The following is a 14,916-nucleotide window of genomic DNA, read 5'->3' as shown; positions in this document are numbered from 1 at the left end:
TTTTATCGGATACATGGATATATATCTTACATCGTAATATTTCAGTAATGTTGTTTACATATGATATATCCCTATAGATATATCAATATATTTCCCGATATATCACTATATATCATGATATGATATGATATTTCACTATATATCATGATATATCAATAGATTTCATGATATATCTATATATATCATGATATCTCAATATATAATATGCTATATGTTAAAATATCGTGATATATAAATATATATCATACATCGTAATATTCTATTAATATTGTTTACATAGATATATCACTATAGATATATCACTATATATCCTGATATAATATAATATTCACTATATATCATGATATAACAATATATTCATGATATATCAATATATATCATAATATATATCATGATATCTCAATATATAATATGATATATATTAAAATATCGTGCTATATAAATATATATCAAGGTTTATAAATATATCTCATGATATGTCGATATCTGATATAGTGGTGGTGATGGGGAGGGAGAGTCTGTTGGCGGACGGGAAAGGTGGGAGACTGTTGTGGATGTGATAGGTTGGTGAAGTAAATTGAACATTTCGGTGGTTGTATTGAATTGTATGTTAGTTGCGGAAGAGGTGATGTGAATGAAGAATATGTTGCGGAAGAAGAGAAGGCAGTGATGGTGAACGAGATGAAAATTATATTGGCGATGACAACGGTGAGACTATGACGATAAATGAATTGGGAGACAAAGATGCTTAACCATCACTAGATTTGTTCTTAGCGTCATCGGTTGACGGTGTCTCAAAATCATCTCTAACAGAAGCTCAATAATAACGAACGACACCACATTCGTGACTTCTTGGTATCGAGAGTTCTATGAAGTTCATGGTATGTATTTTGATCAGAAAAATCTAATCAATTTAATGAATTCAGAATATCATAATTCAGGATACAATCAATTTTAAGAAAATTAGAAAGAGTCATATGGAGTGTTTCATAAAGTAAAGAAAAAGAAAATGAATAAAGAATTGAAGAGAGAGAAAGCGAAAGAAAAGAAGAAGGAAGAAGAAAGCAAATAAGAACAAATGATGCGTTTGATTTGAGGGATATTATTGTCTTTTCTCCATGTTTTCAAAAGACCCATTATTTACGAACGCACTCCTTCTCCTTTGACTTAAGTACTTTGTGGTCTTAGGGTATGTAGTGTAATTACTCTATATAGTAACAAGATAGCTTAAAAACATAAAATAACAATTGTTTTATACAATAAAAGTTAAGAGACAAATTCTAGCAAAAATTTAATTTTTTAAAAATAATAAAAACAGACAATAGTATAATGACTTTTATATAGTTCAAGAACATAAAATATTATATCAACTATATATGTAAATTTATGATTATTAATTTATGATATTAATGTGACTATATATTTATATAGAATTTTTTTAAAAATTATTAACTTATTATTTATCGAATTTTGTCAATTTTTACATTGGTCTGACTTGGGACCAGAAAATTTTATTATTTAATAGTGTATATTAATTTATAGAGCTTCTACTGTATAGGAATTTAAAGAATGTGTGGTTATGCAGTTCCTCTTTTTCCTCGATCATTTGTTCCATATTTAGGAAAAATGTGGACAATCCCTTGATTCTTCAACCGGAGATTTGTCGATGTCCAACCATGATAGCACATGTCAAATTTCTAGGCTTGTGCACTTAGAAAATTCAAAACTAATCGGATTTAAAGTAAATAAGGATCACATTAGCTAATAACTTAATTTTAGTGTATATCATTCGAACTTAAATTGCTTACCTTACATGTTTTATAATGGCAGTATGAGGGATATTATAACAACTCCATCGGTGGGTTCTAGATGAGTTTCTCGTCAATTAAAAATTTGAAAAAAGAAAAAACTGAAGAGAGAGAGACGGTTTCTTCTTTGAGAGAACTTTTAAAACTCTTTTAGATACTCATACACTATGTTGCATGGAAACTCTCTTCGAGGTCCGTTTCCCGAAAATTTAAGAATTAAACTTACGAAAAACGTCACGGAAACACGTTTCCTAAAAATCTATGTTTGGACACGATGGAAACTTACGTTTTCAAATTAGAAACGCGACAAATTCTTTTTATTGACTCTGGAAACTTAATAAATAAAAGTTAAAAATATTAAGATTTATAATACATATAACTAATTTTGGAAGACTCTGAGTTTTAAGATCTTTCTATCGACAAACTACATTTGGAGGCATCTGTATATGATCTATGGTGAAACGAATAAAAATGAGAATGAAAATATTGGTCTAAATTTAATATTTGAACTTGAATCTTTTAATCTTTTATCTTTTAGAATTTTAGTTAGCCTATTTAATATTGATGTTTTGGACTTGTATTGTTTAATTAAACCATTTTTTATAGTTTTATGTTAATGTTATATATATATATATATATATATATATATATATATATATGTATGTGTATACGTTTCCAATCCCTAATTTTAGAAAAAAATCGTTTTCCGTTTCCGAAATGTTTCGCTTCCACGTCTCCGTTTCCGTTTCCATGCAACATAGCTCATACAACATCTCTTTTTCTTATTGATTTATTCTTTATAAAAAATAAAATTTAATTTTACAACAAAATTAGAGTAAAATATTAATACAAATTTTTTAAGAAACTCTTTTGGGTTTCTCCACCGATGTAGTTCTTATAACACTTACCCATGACCTAAGTAGAAATGAGATGTTAGCACTGCTTGCCCATCTAAGTACAATCATCTCCATACAATAAAATTTTCATAAATACAAAAACAACATTTTTTTTTTTTTTTTTTTGGTTGCTAAATATGTGAATTTTCATTATATGAAAAGGCTTGTAGAAGCTACAATGTACTTGATACAACAGATCATTCCTTGGCAAAAAAGTTAAAAACAAGGATGAATCTACTAGCAGAGAAAAGAGTAAAAAATAATTCTAGTCATACTTGAGCCACACACGCATAAGACTTTTAAAAAGCTTATGTTTTTTCTTTCCGAGAATGGCGTCCCGGATCTGCCTATCAAGCGCCTTGAATAAAACACGGACCTCTGTGGAGATGTTGTTGTGGTAACGGTTGTTTCTCTCCCTCCAGATTTCGTAAGTGACAACATGAGCGACCAGCCTACGGAGGGTCCGAGGCGAGGTAGAATCTTTAGCATCCAACCAGGCTGAGAAAGCTTCCCAAGTGTGGAAGGTAAACGGTGCGTACCCTAGTCTGCGGTTTGCTTCTGCCCAGAGATCTTCACTCACTTCACAGTGAAGAAAGAGATGGTCCCGAGATACAAAAACAACTTTTAAAAGTGAGTTCAAATGTCAACTTAGTTCATACATAGCTAAAGTTGAAACAGTCGACACTTTGGCTCCAAGGTACAAATTAATCAATCAATTTTGAACAATTGAAAAGACTGAAAACCCTATAGGTTTTATAACGTCCCGATTTAAAGTGTCAAACTGGTCTAACTCCATTGTCGCACGTCCTAAACCCTGTCTACTACAACTTGTTTCGACAATGCTCACTTGCACAATCGGTAGAGGAGTAAGTACAAGAGTTAGTGAGGATAATCATATTCACCCACATGCAAAACAAGATTACCAAGTTAACCAGTTCCAAACCATTATATCAGTCACGACAATCATGTCATTCACATAATTCATACCAATCACATCATTTACGTTAGTCACGTCATTCGCATCGATCCAACAAAACATGCGGAGATTGCCAATATAGAACAATCAAACTAATATTTTTGAAGATTAAATTATAAACTAGAAGCAATGTACTGATGCAACTTAAATAACAAAATAACAAAAACCCTATAGAGCTATCTTGCTATAGCAATAAAGTTTTTTATGCGTCTACCATCTAAAATTCATCATCTTTAGAAATATCTCTACGGCCTTTGGCCGACACCTATCTCTTGAATGCGAAGCTTCACCTTTCTTTGATGGATAATGGATTCATCACTTTTCTTCATATTTTTAAAGACTTCGACTTCATGTTTGTCCGCATGTCGATGGTCACGTCATAACAAGAATCTCATCTCATATATTGTCTAAGTTATTAAGGAGTATCATGGCTCTTGCTTTCACATAAAGGATTTTGGGGTCTTGAAGTGTTTTTGTTTTTGGCATTCACGTAGCTAAATTTTCTTTAGGGATTTATCTATATTAACAAATTATGCTCTTGACATCATCTTTGAGAGGGCCTTCTAGCTTCCAAATCGACATTCTGTTCACTCGATTGACGATTCGCATTGATCCAACAAAACATGCATAGTCTTGGACTCTTGGTCAATGGTTGAGGGTTATGAATTTCCGGCTCATGTTTGTTATAGACACCAAATTGCTAGGTTTTCGCAAAAAAAAAAAAAGAAAAAAAAACACCTTATTGCTAAGTTGATTTATCTCAATGTGGAAACAATAAAACAAAATGATTCCATATACTTTTTTTTTTTCTTGCATTTTCCCAAACTGTTTAAATTATAGGCCAATAAAACCAGATAATTCTCCAATGTTGAGTAATAAAGAGTTGTATTCTAAATTTTTTCAAACGAATTTTTTATGCAAAAGAAATTCAAACATCCTAATCGATTGGCCAAATACAGTTTGTATTTTACAAAATCTCCATATTGTACATTCAATAGCTATTCACCTAAATATAGTTTGTATTATGTGTGTCATCTAGTGCAATAATAATCCTAAACATAAAACAAGAGAGCGAGAGATAGTGAGGAAGTGCCCCGAGGATTCGGCGTTTGGTCGTGTGGTCTTTGTTGCAAAAACAACTTGTGTGGCTCTCTCCCTTTTATCTCCTTATCTCTCCTCTTCCCTTTTCCACCTCTTATCTTTCTTATTTTCTTATATTACAATTTCCATCCTTAATTCTTTTTAACTTTTGTTTTAGCCCTGAACTTTTTTCAAAGTCAGCTGCGTCACCCACTCCACTATCTCGCTAAAATTTTTATTATTATTATTAGTTCGGGTGTGAATCTTAATCTTAGTGGATCCGGAAACAGTTTTGAGATTTTTTCAGAAATAATTCTCCTCATAAGTGGATGCGAATTAGAGTTCTCTTCTTTTAAAGAATCACTACATGAAAAACTATTTGGTTTATCCAACTATCGTGAACAAATATTATCCTGAATTTTACAAAAAAAAATGTGGTTGAAAATGATATCAAGCTTTAAACACATTAAAAGATTCAGTAAATTTGTTTACCCGAAACTACATTCACCGTATAGGATTAGTCGGATGGTTAAAGATCGAATCAACTCTCTGCTTATCAAAAAAGCGCATTTGGTTATTATTATTATGTAGATTCCAAAGAAAAGTAAAGTAACGGGGGAAAACTACAAAATACAGAGAGAAGAAGGGCAGATATGCAAAGGTAATACAAATGCATTGTGAGCCATACGTAAGCTCAAAGATTTTTCACGTTGCTCTTATCTGCCACGCGGCCAAGATTCCAATAAGGCAAGCTACTTGATTGGGATAATCTAAATAACAAAATAAACTACTTACAAAACAACATGTAATTGAAAATAAATAAATTAATTAAAAAAAAGAAGAAGATATATTAAAGAGGTTTGTGAAGACGAAGGAGTCCAAAAGTCCCTCAGGAGCTTCCGCCTTATTCAGAGGTTAACTTCTCTCTCCTTTGCAAATTTACTTCTTTGTTTTCTCCGCTTGTTAGTTTATGATCTTCTTGCCTATGAAACATCTTATAACCCTTTGAAAATATATATGTTGGTTTATATGAGATATGATCGGCAACATATATATATATATATATATATTTTAAGTATATCTATCTATTAATATGTTGATGTTATTGTTTCATGGAGTTGATAGTAGCAATCATTCATATATATGGTTATCGCCACATGTTTTTAGTTATATTCGATTTTCCGGTGAAAGATGAGATTGTGTATGTTTAGGGAGTTTGTCAAATTTTGACAGTGTAGAGAAGGAGGAGCAAAAAGAACAAGGGAAAATGGACTATATGTATGGACCAGGAAGACACCATCTGTTTGTACCTGGACCAGTGAACATACCAGAACCGGTAATCCGGGCGATGAACCGGAACAACGAGGATTACCGGTCACCAGCCATTCCGGCGCTTACAAAAACATTGTTGGAGGATGTGAAGAAGATATTCAAGACCACATCTGGGACACCGTTTCTGTTTCCCACTACAGGGACTGGTGCTTGGGAGAGTGCCTTGACCAACACGTTATCTCCTGGAGACAGGATTGTTTCGTTTCTCATCGGACAATTTAGCTTGCTCTGGATTGACCAACAGAAGAGGCTAAATTTCAATGTTGATGTGGTTGAGAGTGAGTGGGGACAAGGTGCTAATCTCCAAGTCTTAGCCTCAAAGCTCTCACAAGACGAGAATCACACCATCAAAGCCATTTGCATTGTCCACAACGAGACCGCGACCGGAGTCACTAATGACATCTCTGCTGTCCGCACACTCCTTGGTCATTAATTCCTCTCAAACAATCTCTTTGTCTCTTGTGTTTCCTCTGTTTTAACTCACACTTACACTAGCGTATACATACAGATCACTACAAGCACCCGGCTTTGCTGCTAGTGGACGGTGTCTCGTCCATTTGTGCGCTTGATTTCCGAATGGATGAATGGGGAGTGGATGTCGCCTTGACCGGCTCTCAGAAAGCCTTGTCTCTTCCAACAGGACTTGGTATTGTGTGCGCCAGTCCCAAAGCCTTGGAAGCTACCAAAACCTCTAAATCCCTCAAAGTATTCTTTGATTGGAATGACTACCTCAAGTTTTACAAGCTAGGAACCTATTGGCCATACACACCTTCCATTCAACTCCTCTACGGTCTTAGAGCTGCTCTTGATCTTATCTTCGAGGAAGGACTTGAGAATATCATCGCGCGGAATGCTCGTCTGGGAAAGGCCACTAGGTAATTAAGTTTGTCTTGGTAACGCGCTTTTGATCCATATTCTCTCCAGAACAGAGGTGAAGACATACCCTCTTTCCATGCTAGTATTCGAATATGTGATCTCGAATATTTGATTCTTAAAGTCTTTTAGTACATTGACTCTCTTGATACATTACAACTAGAGTTTGCATTGTTAATATTATCATGTACGTAGGCTGGCGGTGGAAGCATGGGGGCTGAAAAACTGCACACAGAAGGAGGAGTGGATAAGTAACACAGTGACAGCAGTTATGGTGCCTCCGCATATAGACGGCTCGGAGATTGTGAGAAGGGCGTGGAAGAGGTACAACTTAAGTCTTGGTCTTGGTCTCAACAAAGTGGCTGGAAAGGTTTTCAGAATTGGACATCTAGGAAATGTGAATGAGGTACATACATATTGAGCTTTAGCATAGTGTAATATCAATCAAACTCTAATCAAAAACTACGAATCAAACGCAGTTGCAACTTCTCGGGTGTCTTGCGGGAGTGGAGATGATACTGAAGGATGTTGGGTACCCAGTTGTAATGGGAAGTGGAGTTGCAGCTGCTTCTACTTATCTTCAGCACCACATTCCACTCATTCCCTCTAGAATCTAATCCATTTGTCCCTCTCTTTCTTTCTCTTCCTCCCAATGTAAACAACTCTCATGTTTTCTCTTTTCTCCATCTATATCTTTACTACATTATCTATGTTTTTATTTGCTATCTCCAACAAACTTATTAAACAAAATGTCAAATATGTTTATTACTCACTATTAACTTTGTTTCAACACCTTCAACTTTTATGGGGTATGAGGGATGCTCTTACAATGTTAGTGGAACATAACTCGAGTCTAAAACTATGTTTAGGAAGAGGATATGTGGTATGTGGAGGTTGGTTTAAAACCAAGAATACGATATAGTTGGTACAAAGTCGATAAGGTTTCCATTTGTTAAAGCCATTGTGGTAGACTTATTTCAAGACGTGTCATAGCTGTGACTACAAAAGGGAAGTATAGGTACGTGACAAAAGGTTCACGATGTTTAAATCCTTTGCTAAGCCTAAATCCATGAAGGTCATGCATGTTGGACTATTCATACACTCTAGTTCGTTGTACGAGAGGAGATAATCAGACAACAGTGTAGCCTGCAAGATGCCGCCTCTCAGAACAATTATGACCATCTAGACAAGAAGAGAAAGAAAGAACTCGAGCTAGAGTTTGCTTTATGTCTGTGCCACAAATTTGTATACATTCACTGCATCAATAGATGAGCGATCAATTGTGTATGGACTCTTTCAATTAAATAAAATCTTATTTAGACATTGACGAATTATTTGTAGCCAATCATCATAATTGTATGATTTGACAACGCCTAAAAGATTTTACCATTGACAATTCGCCGATATTCCTACCAAAATGGAAACGATGGCTTAAGAAGTTCGAGCAAAGGTTTTAGTGGATTTTTTGAGTTTTTTTATTCGGCGGACGTAAAGATTCTCCTAAGAATTTGAACTTGTAAGTTTTGTGATTTTTTTCAAAAATTTACTTGCAATCTTTTACTTTCTTATAACACACACCGTAGAGAAACCAAACAGAAATTCCATAAGTCGATTTCTAATTGTAACAATATCAAATATCTATAAACTCTGGAATTATTCAGAAAAATAACAGAAACTAACCTAAAATAAAATCTAAAAAATAGTGAAAGAGAGATCTAAAAATATCAAAAGAAGATCAATGAAAGAAAATAGTAGTCAACGGAAAGTAATGCAATTGATTCGGTGTTCTAAAATAACAAAAACCAAAACAAGAAATTAATAAACAAAAAAAAAATCTTTTTTTGCTTATTATTATTTTTGGGTGTCTTTGTCAATTTGCTTTTCCATTTTCATCTTCATGCATTGCTTTCCTTCGTCGTCCCCTCCAAGGACGACGACGGATCTGTCTTTGTGTCCACCGAAATAACATCCTCTCCATTTCCTTAACTTTTTTCAGATTTAGTTTTGTCAAGAAAAAAAAATGTCTTTTCTTGCGCCTTGTCAAATCTTGGAGCTGAATATTATTTCGGCCCAAGAATTGGCGCCCGTGGCACGGTGTATGAAGACATATGCAATCGCTTGGATTGATCCAGAGCGTAAATTGACGACTCGGGTCGACAATACGGGTGGAACAAGCCCTACATGGAACGACAAGTTTGTGTTTCGTCTAGATGAGGAAGCACTTTACGATGCCACATCAATAGTTGTTATAGAGATCTATGCATTGCATTGGTTCAAAGACATTCATGTTGGAACGGTACAAACCTTGATAAGTGACCTTGTCAGCCCTTCTTCGGCTATGAGATTTGTTACCCTAGAGGTTCTTCGTGCCTCGGGCCGCCCACACGGCCTCCTAAACATTGCGGTGGGGCTTATCGATAACTCAGGCCAAAGCATGCCTCTTTTGTTTGAAGAAGATTTGTTGTTTCACAAGAAAAACATATCTTCAAAACCTGTAGGGTTTCGACGGTCAAAAAGTGATACAAGCTCAATGGTGGATTCACCAAGGAAGGTTACACAATCCCGTGTGAGTTCTACTACAAACTCAGGTTTTGAGAAAGATGAGTTTTCATCTGACTCTCAAATGGTTGTGTATGAGCCTCAAAGAAAAACCCCGAATACATTGTTGAGGCAAAAAAAGCAACAAATTGTGTATGGGACACCGATGAGGCCAAGGAACACGACAGCATATACCCCCAAAAGGAACAATATCGAATATGGAACACCAATGAGGTCAAGACCAATCGTTATTACAGAATCTGATTTAGGTCCTTCAGCCTCAGTGGTTGCTGCCCAAATAGCAAAAGAGAAGGCACTCACAGGGAAAGATGCTGAGAGTACTGTGATAAGTGTTGGTGAACGAAGCGTCGAGGGTCTTCGTTCTAAGCTAGAAAGGTGGCAAGCCAATCTACCAGTGGTTTTAGACGTGGGTTCAAGTTATCAACCAAGTTCTGACTACAAAACAAACTCTAACTTTAACCCTAAATCAAGTTACAAGCCCAATGAAATCGTGCCAAGAAATCCTCAGATGATTGGAGCTCCCATCCAAAAGCAAAGTGGGAGGAACAAGAAAGGAGGAGATAATGGATTGTTTTCATGTTTTGGTAACATTTGTGGCATTGAGTGTTCTATTGTTTGTGGTGGCTCTAGTGGACAAAAAGCAGCCAAGAAGAAGAAGAAAAAGAAGTGAAAAACTTCAAACACTATTCCTTCAATTCTAAATGATTCATTTCTCATTATGTTTCTATTTTTCAAGCTTGTCGATTTTGCTACTCAATAATCAAATTTATAATAGTAAGACAGGGAAAAAAAGGTACATTAATTATTTCATTACTTTTTTTATAGTAAACATGAAAATTTGGTTTAAACCGTTATGATTTCAAGAATATCAAAATGCTTATGTCAATCATTTTTCATTAATCAAAAAGGTGTACATGTAGATTTTCTTCTAATGAAACAATATTAGATTTCTATGTTAAATCCTATATAATGCGCCAATATTATCTTCTTTTCAATATTATGTATTTGTAATAAGCTTTGTTGTCTTGAAAAAACTGGACCTAAACCACACCGCTAAATTTAATTACTTGGATAGGTTGTCCAAATTAGAGATCTAGAATATTCTTTGGTTTGAACTTTACGGACTTTATTTCATAAACGTCTACATTACTTAGTCAGGGAGATACACATTTTCCTACCTATTTCTTAGTCAGCGAGATACACATTTTCCTACCTATTTCTTAAAATTTCTACCTTTACATTAAACGTAAGTAATATTTCTCATTTTCTTTATTTCCTACGTTGTAACTTTGTTACCTTGCTTGACTATCACGATATATAGTGTTCAACAGTCTTCGTTTATTCGTTTATTCGTTTAGTGCTTTATTGAAATGTGAAATTTTTTACCGTTTCAATATGTTCTGTTTTTATTTTATTTCCCAATTTTCTTTATTTCTTTATCTTTATGTTTCTTTTTAACTTTTATGTTATTATTAACTTTATCAAAACGGTAAGTGAGTAGCTAATATTTTCTAGTGATTGGCCAAATTTTTTCCTTTATAATTGTGAGATTTGATATTCGTTACAATGGGTTTGCATTATATATCAAAGCATCAATGAAGATAATTCTAAACACAAATGCGCGCATATAAGAAGAAAGAAAGAGAAAAAAAATGATGAGAGCTTATACTATAGTCTCTATGTTTATGTTAACATTGTTAGTGACTAGAGTAACATCTTCCCAAGTTGATGCTTCGTGTAGTTGGACAGAGATTTCTGAAGAATATGATTATTGTGGCGATTCTCTCATGCGCGGTGTTCCTTGGGTTTTTCCATTGAAAGTTTGTTGTGATACTATAAAATTGAACAAGATGAAATGCATATGCCAAAAGGTTACAAAAATGTTTTCGCAAAACTTTGACTTTAATAAGCTCTCCAAACTCTCTCATGCATGCGGCGACCTCTTAGTCCCTGGATCTTATTGCGGAGGTAAGTATCATTAGACTCTGCTTCCTCTCAATTCTCACTAGTTTATCGATCATCTAATTCATATTTCTTTTGATATTTCAGTTTACAAAATCCCGGAAGGCGCATAATTAAGAGCTAAAACACGCATTGGGTGGGATACTTTGTCTTTTTTTAAGAAAATAACTACTTACATTGTGCTGCAAGGAGACTATTATTATGAATAATGTTCGATACTTGATATGTATTTGGTTAAGAACTAGTTTTTTTTGTTTTACATTTGATTTTCTTAATCACATTGGTTTTACAGTAAATTGGATTTAGTTGTTAATTTCAGTCGAATAGTTATCACTAGAAGCAAGCAGACACTCGAAAAATATGACAAATTACAATAAAATATGAGAAAACATTACAACAATATACGTAAAATATTTTTGTCAAAAAACAAGGGACATATTACGACAAAGAAACACAACTCATTGGATCATTTGTTAATTTTTTTTATTATTTTTTCAATAATGTTGAGATTGTTATTGATTATGTAATTATTTGTCGTAATGTTTAGAGAGTAAACAAGAGAGAAATTTTCAAACAATCACTGGTTCTTGGTCATATTGTTTCTTGATTCTGTTTTTCAGTTCATAATGAGTCTCCCAATCTTAAGCTATGTGGCTTACCTCTTCTTTCTCCGGTGCGTTTAATTCAGATTTGCTTGTCTATAAGTTTTGTAAGAAAACAGAACATGTGATAAGATCTATTTCTTTATTAATCTGTTGTTTCAGGTTAAGTTGGTGTGATGCCAAAAAACCTTTTTAACAAGAAACTATTGCTTCTCTATTTTGTACTTAATCTTCAGCTAGGGTTCTCGGAGACAACCTCCCGGAAGGAGAAACCGAAAGCGAGCAGCGTTCTGAATCAAAAAGGCAGGTACATGTACCGCAGACGCAGAAGGCGGGATGGGTCCGATTTTGCTAATCAACTCTTTGAAGCTGTATCTTTCAGGAAGCATGTCAAAGAGATCATAACCTTTACATATATGTTTTTGTATCCTCTGATAATCCAAAAACTCCTTGCGTTTGACTCTGTCTGCATGACTATAACCTTTCATCTTGAAAACGAATTCGTTGAGTCTTCTGAAACAGAAGCTGCAATGCCACCCTGCGTCGGATAATATCAAGTCTGTTTGTCGGGAGTGCCGGTATTGAGTCCACTTCCTGCTGTATATATGAACAGAGGCTCTCCAGCTGCTGTAATCAACCGGGAACTCAAAGGAGTACATGTATTCCCTCATCTCAAGATGCATTACATCTGGTATCCCATCGCACCACTGTAGAAATTTCACAGTATGAGGGCTCGGAATCTCGTCTGCATCTGACATGATCACCGCATCTCCATCCGAAATTCCAGCTTCTCTAAGCAACCAGTTCATCGCAACCCGCTGTTGCCCCTCAAGCAAAAACGGGTCCTCATACGGCTGCCCCTTAGATCGTTTCTTCCCAGGAAACACTCCATGTACTATCTTACCCTCAGCAAAGGCGAATCTCTCCTTATTAGAATCAAAGAAAAGCGGCTTCGGGATCCCAGTAAACGTAGTGTTTGATTCCAAGATCACAAACTTCGAAACATAAGGCTCCAATTCCCGCCATCTGAGTTCAAGAAGATCAAGCTCATTACTGAAAATGATGGCATCAAAGACTTGCCTCGGTACTGACCGTGGTGTCCACCCATGAAGTTCACAAAGATGTCCCACGGAAACATTCTCCGCATAGTAATGCGGTATCCGTTTAAAAGGCGGTGGCGGTTTATCCCAAAGCGGACGGAAAAGATACGAAATGGTTTGCAAATTCGTCAGAATACCAAACAAACATGTCAAGAACAGTATAATCAGAGATGGAAACACAAGTTTAACAGGCGGTGGCTTCCGCAACGATCGAATCGTCATCTATGCTTCTGAAACTCACCAACTCATTTTCTTTTTCCCCTGCATCAAAGAAGAATACAACAGCTAAAGATCAAATTTAACAAATCTGACTAAACCATACTATAAACTCTATCAATCTCAACAAAACCTGACCCTAAACAACAATTAAGCATAACCTAAAGTTGATTCTTTTCTTTGGATCAAAGATATCATCAAAGGTTCCAACTTTATATTCACATCAATTCGAAAAAAAAAAAAAAATATTTGAATTGTTTAAACCTTTAACCCAATTGAGAATCTCAAACAACAGAAAAAAAAAAAAACTCACAAAACGGAGATAACAATGTCACAAAAATGGTACCTTTTTCGAGATTAGCGTCCAAATTTGAAGTGTATAAGATAAAGAAATGAGAACCCAAGAAGAGCGTGATCTCTTTCTGGGCAATTCGATTGATTGATGGAAGATTTTAGCTAAAAGAATTGTGATTGTTTCTCAAGAGCTATAAAAGAGACACCTTTGGGTGAATGTAAAACGACCACTAAACCTCGCTAATCTACGCCACATATATTTTGTCGAAATAAAACAAAAGTTAAAAGGGAACAAAAAAACAGGTGTATAAATATATATATAAAAAAAAATCTATCAAAACTAATAATAGAATAAGATCATGAATCTTTTGCAGTTTTTATTTGGTTTTTGAATTTTGAGTTTTGGTTTTTAAATGTTTTGGTGTAAATTTTAGTTTTTGCAAAAAAAATTGAACTGTAGCTTGTTTAATTTTTGGTTTTATGTATAATTTTTATTAAAAAATAGTTTTTTTAATTTTTTTGTTTTTGTTTTGTGTTTAAACACTACTAAAATACAGATTAAAAATTTTAGTAATAAACATAAAAAAATGAAAAGAAAAAAATGGCTATATCTATTTGTCTTTTGAAAATTTCTATTGGTTTTGTGTTTCTTCGGAAACATGGTTGCCAAAATGTTGCATTTGAAGGTTTAAGATGAAGATTAAGCGTCGATGGTCATAAAAAAGAAAAAAAAAAATGATGACAAACAAGTCGAGAAATCCATAGAAGTGATATTATTGATGGTTTAGTGACATCTTCATACATGTCAAGAGTTTGGTCAAAGATATTCAAGTCAAGTCAAGTCAAGTCATGTTTTAGGAGATTTCAGGTTATATATTATAAGGTTATTTACGAGGTATGCCCGTTGACTATGTTTTTGTCTCACGTTTTGACAAAGTAAGGGAGAGCTTTCAAGTTTTGACAATTATGTCATTTTCAGACGAAATTGTCCTCCCAGCGAAAACAATGTATAGTCATGGTGGACGAATTAGTTAAGCGGTTTGGTTACGTATATTGTATCTCGTTAGCTACAATACACGCATTATGTACAGTATACTCTCGTTAGTTACAGTGTAAAAAACGAAAATTAAAAATTAAAAACTAGAAAAATATATGGGAATTTGACGGAGAATTCACTGAGAAGAGCTCCTAGACCGAACACACGACCATTTGTTGCCT

The 14,916-nt window shown here is 34.5% G+C and overlaps 4 protein-coding genes across 4 annotated transcripts; 3 read left to right on the top strand and 1 right to left on the bottom strand.

The window, feature by feature from the left end:
• Positions 1-5,442: 5,442 nt before the first annotated feature.
• On the top strand, positions 5,443-7,744 carry LOC9321937 (serine--glyoxylate aminotransferase). Its single transcript, XM_021031120.1, has 5 exons — positions 5,443-5,674; positions 5,994-6,517; positions 6,601-6,967; positions 7,161-7,371; positions 7,445-7,744. Exons 2-5 carry the CDS (start codon positions 6,028-6,030, stop codon positions 7,580-7,582), a joined length of 1,206 nt encoding a protein of 401 aa, XP_020886779.1. The 5' UTR covers positions 5,443-5,674; positions 5,994-6,027; the 3' UTR covers positions 7,583-7,744.
• Positions 7,745-8,779: 1,035 nt separating this feature from the next.
• LOC9321936 lies at positions 8,780-10,475 on the top strand. Its single transcript, XM_002885824.2, has one exon. The coding sequence runs from the start codon at positions 8,986-8,988 to the stop codon at positions 10,192-10,194; it is 1,209 nt and encodes a 402-aa protein (XP_002885870.1). The 5' UTR covers positions 8,780-8,985; the 3' UTR covers positions 10,195-10,475.
• Positions 10,476-10,939: 464 nt separating this feature from the next.
• On the top strand, positions 10,940-12,120 carry LOC9319865. The gene has a single exon (XM_021032959.1). It carries the CDS (start codon positions 11,177-11,179, stop codon positions 11,504-11,506), a length of 330 nt encoding a protein of 109 aa, XP_020888618.1. The 5' UTR covers positions 10,940-11,176; the 3' UTR covers positions 11,507-12,120.
• Positions 12,121-12,211: 91 nt separating this feature from the next.
• Positions 12,212-13,941, bottom strand: LOC9319864 (beta-1,4-mannosyl-glycoprotein 4-beta-N-acetylglucosaminyltransferase). The gene is made up of 2 exons (XM_021032958.1): positions 13,751-13,941; positions 12,212-13,449 (listed from the first exon to the last, which is right to left on the bottom strand). The coding sequence occupies exon 2, from the start codon at positions 13,408-13,410 to the stop codon at positions 12,325-12,327; it is 1,086 nt and encodes a 361-aa protein (XP_020888617.1). The 5' UTR covers positions 13,411-13,449; positions 13,751-13,941; the 3' UTR covers positions 12,212-12,324.
• Positions 13,942-14,916: the final 975 nt, after the last annotated feature.

This window comes from Arabidopsis lyrata (genome assembly GCF_000004255.2).
Source record: "Arabidopsis lyrata subsp. lyrata unplaced genomic scaffold ARALYscaffold_3, whole genome shotgun sequence".
NCBI classification, from domain to species: Eukaryota; Viridiplantae; Streptophyta; class Magnoliopsida; order Brassicales; family Brassicaceae; genus Arabidopsis; species Arabidopsis lyrata.
This window is presented reverse-complemented; position numbering and strand designations above follow the sequence as displayed.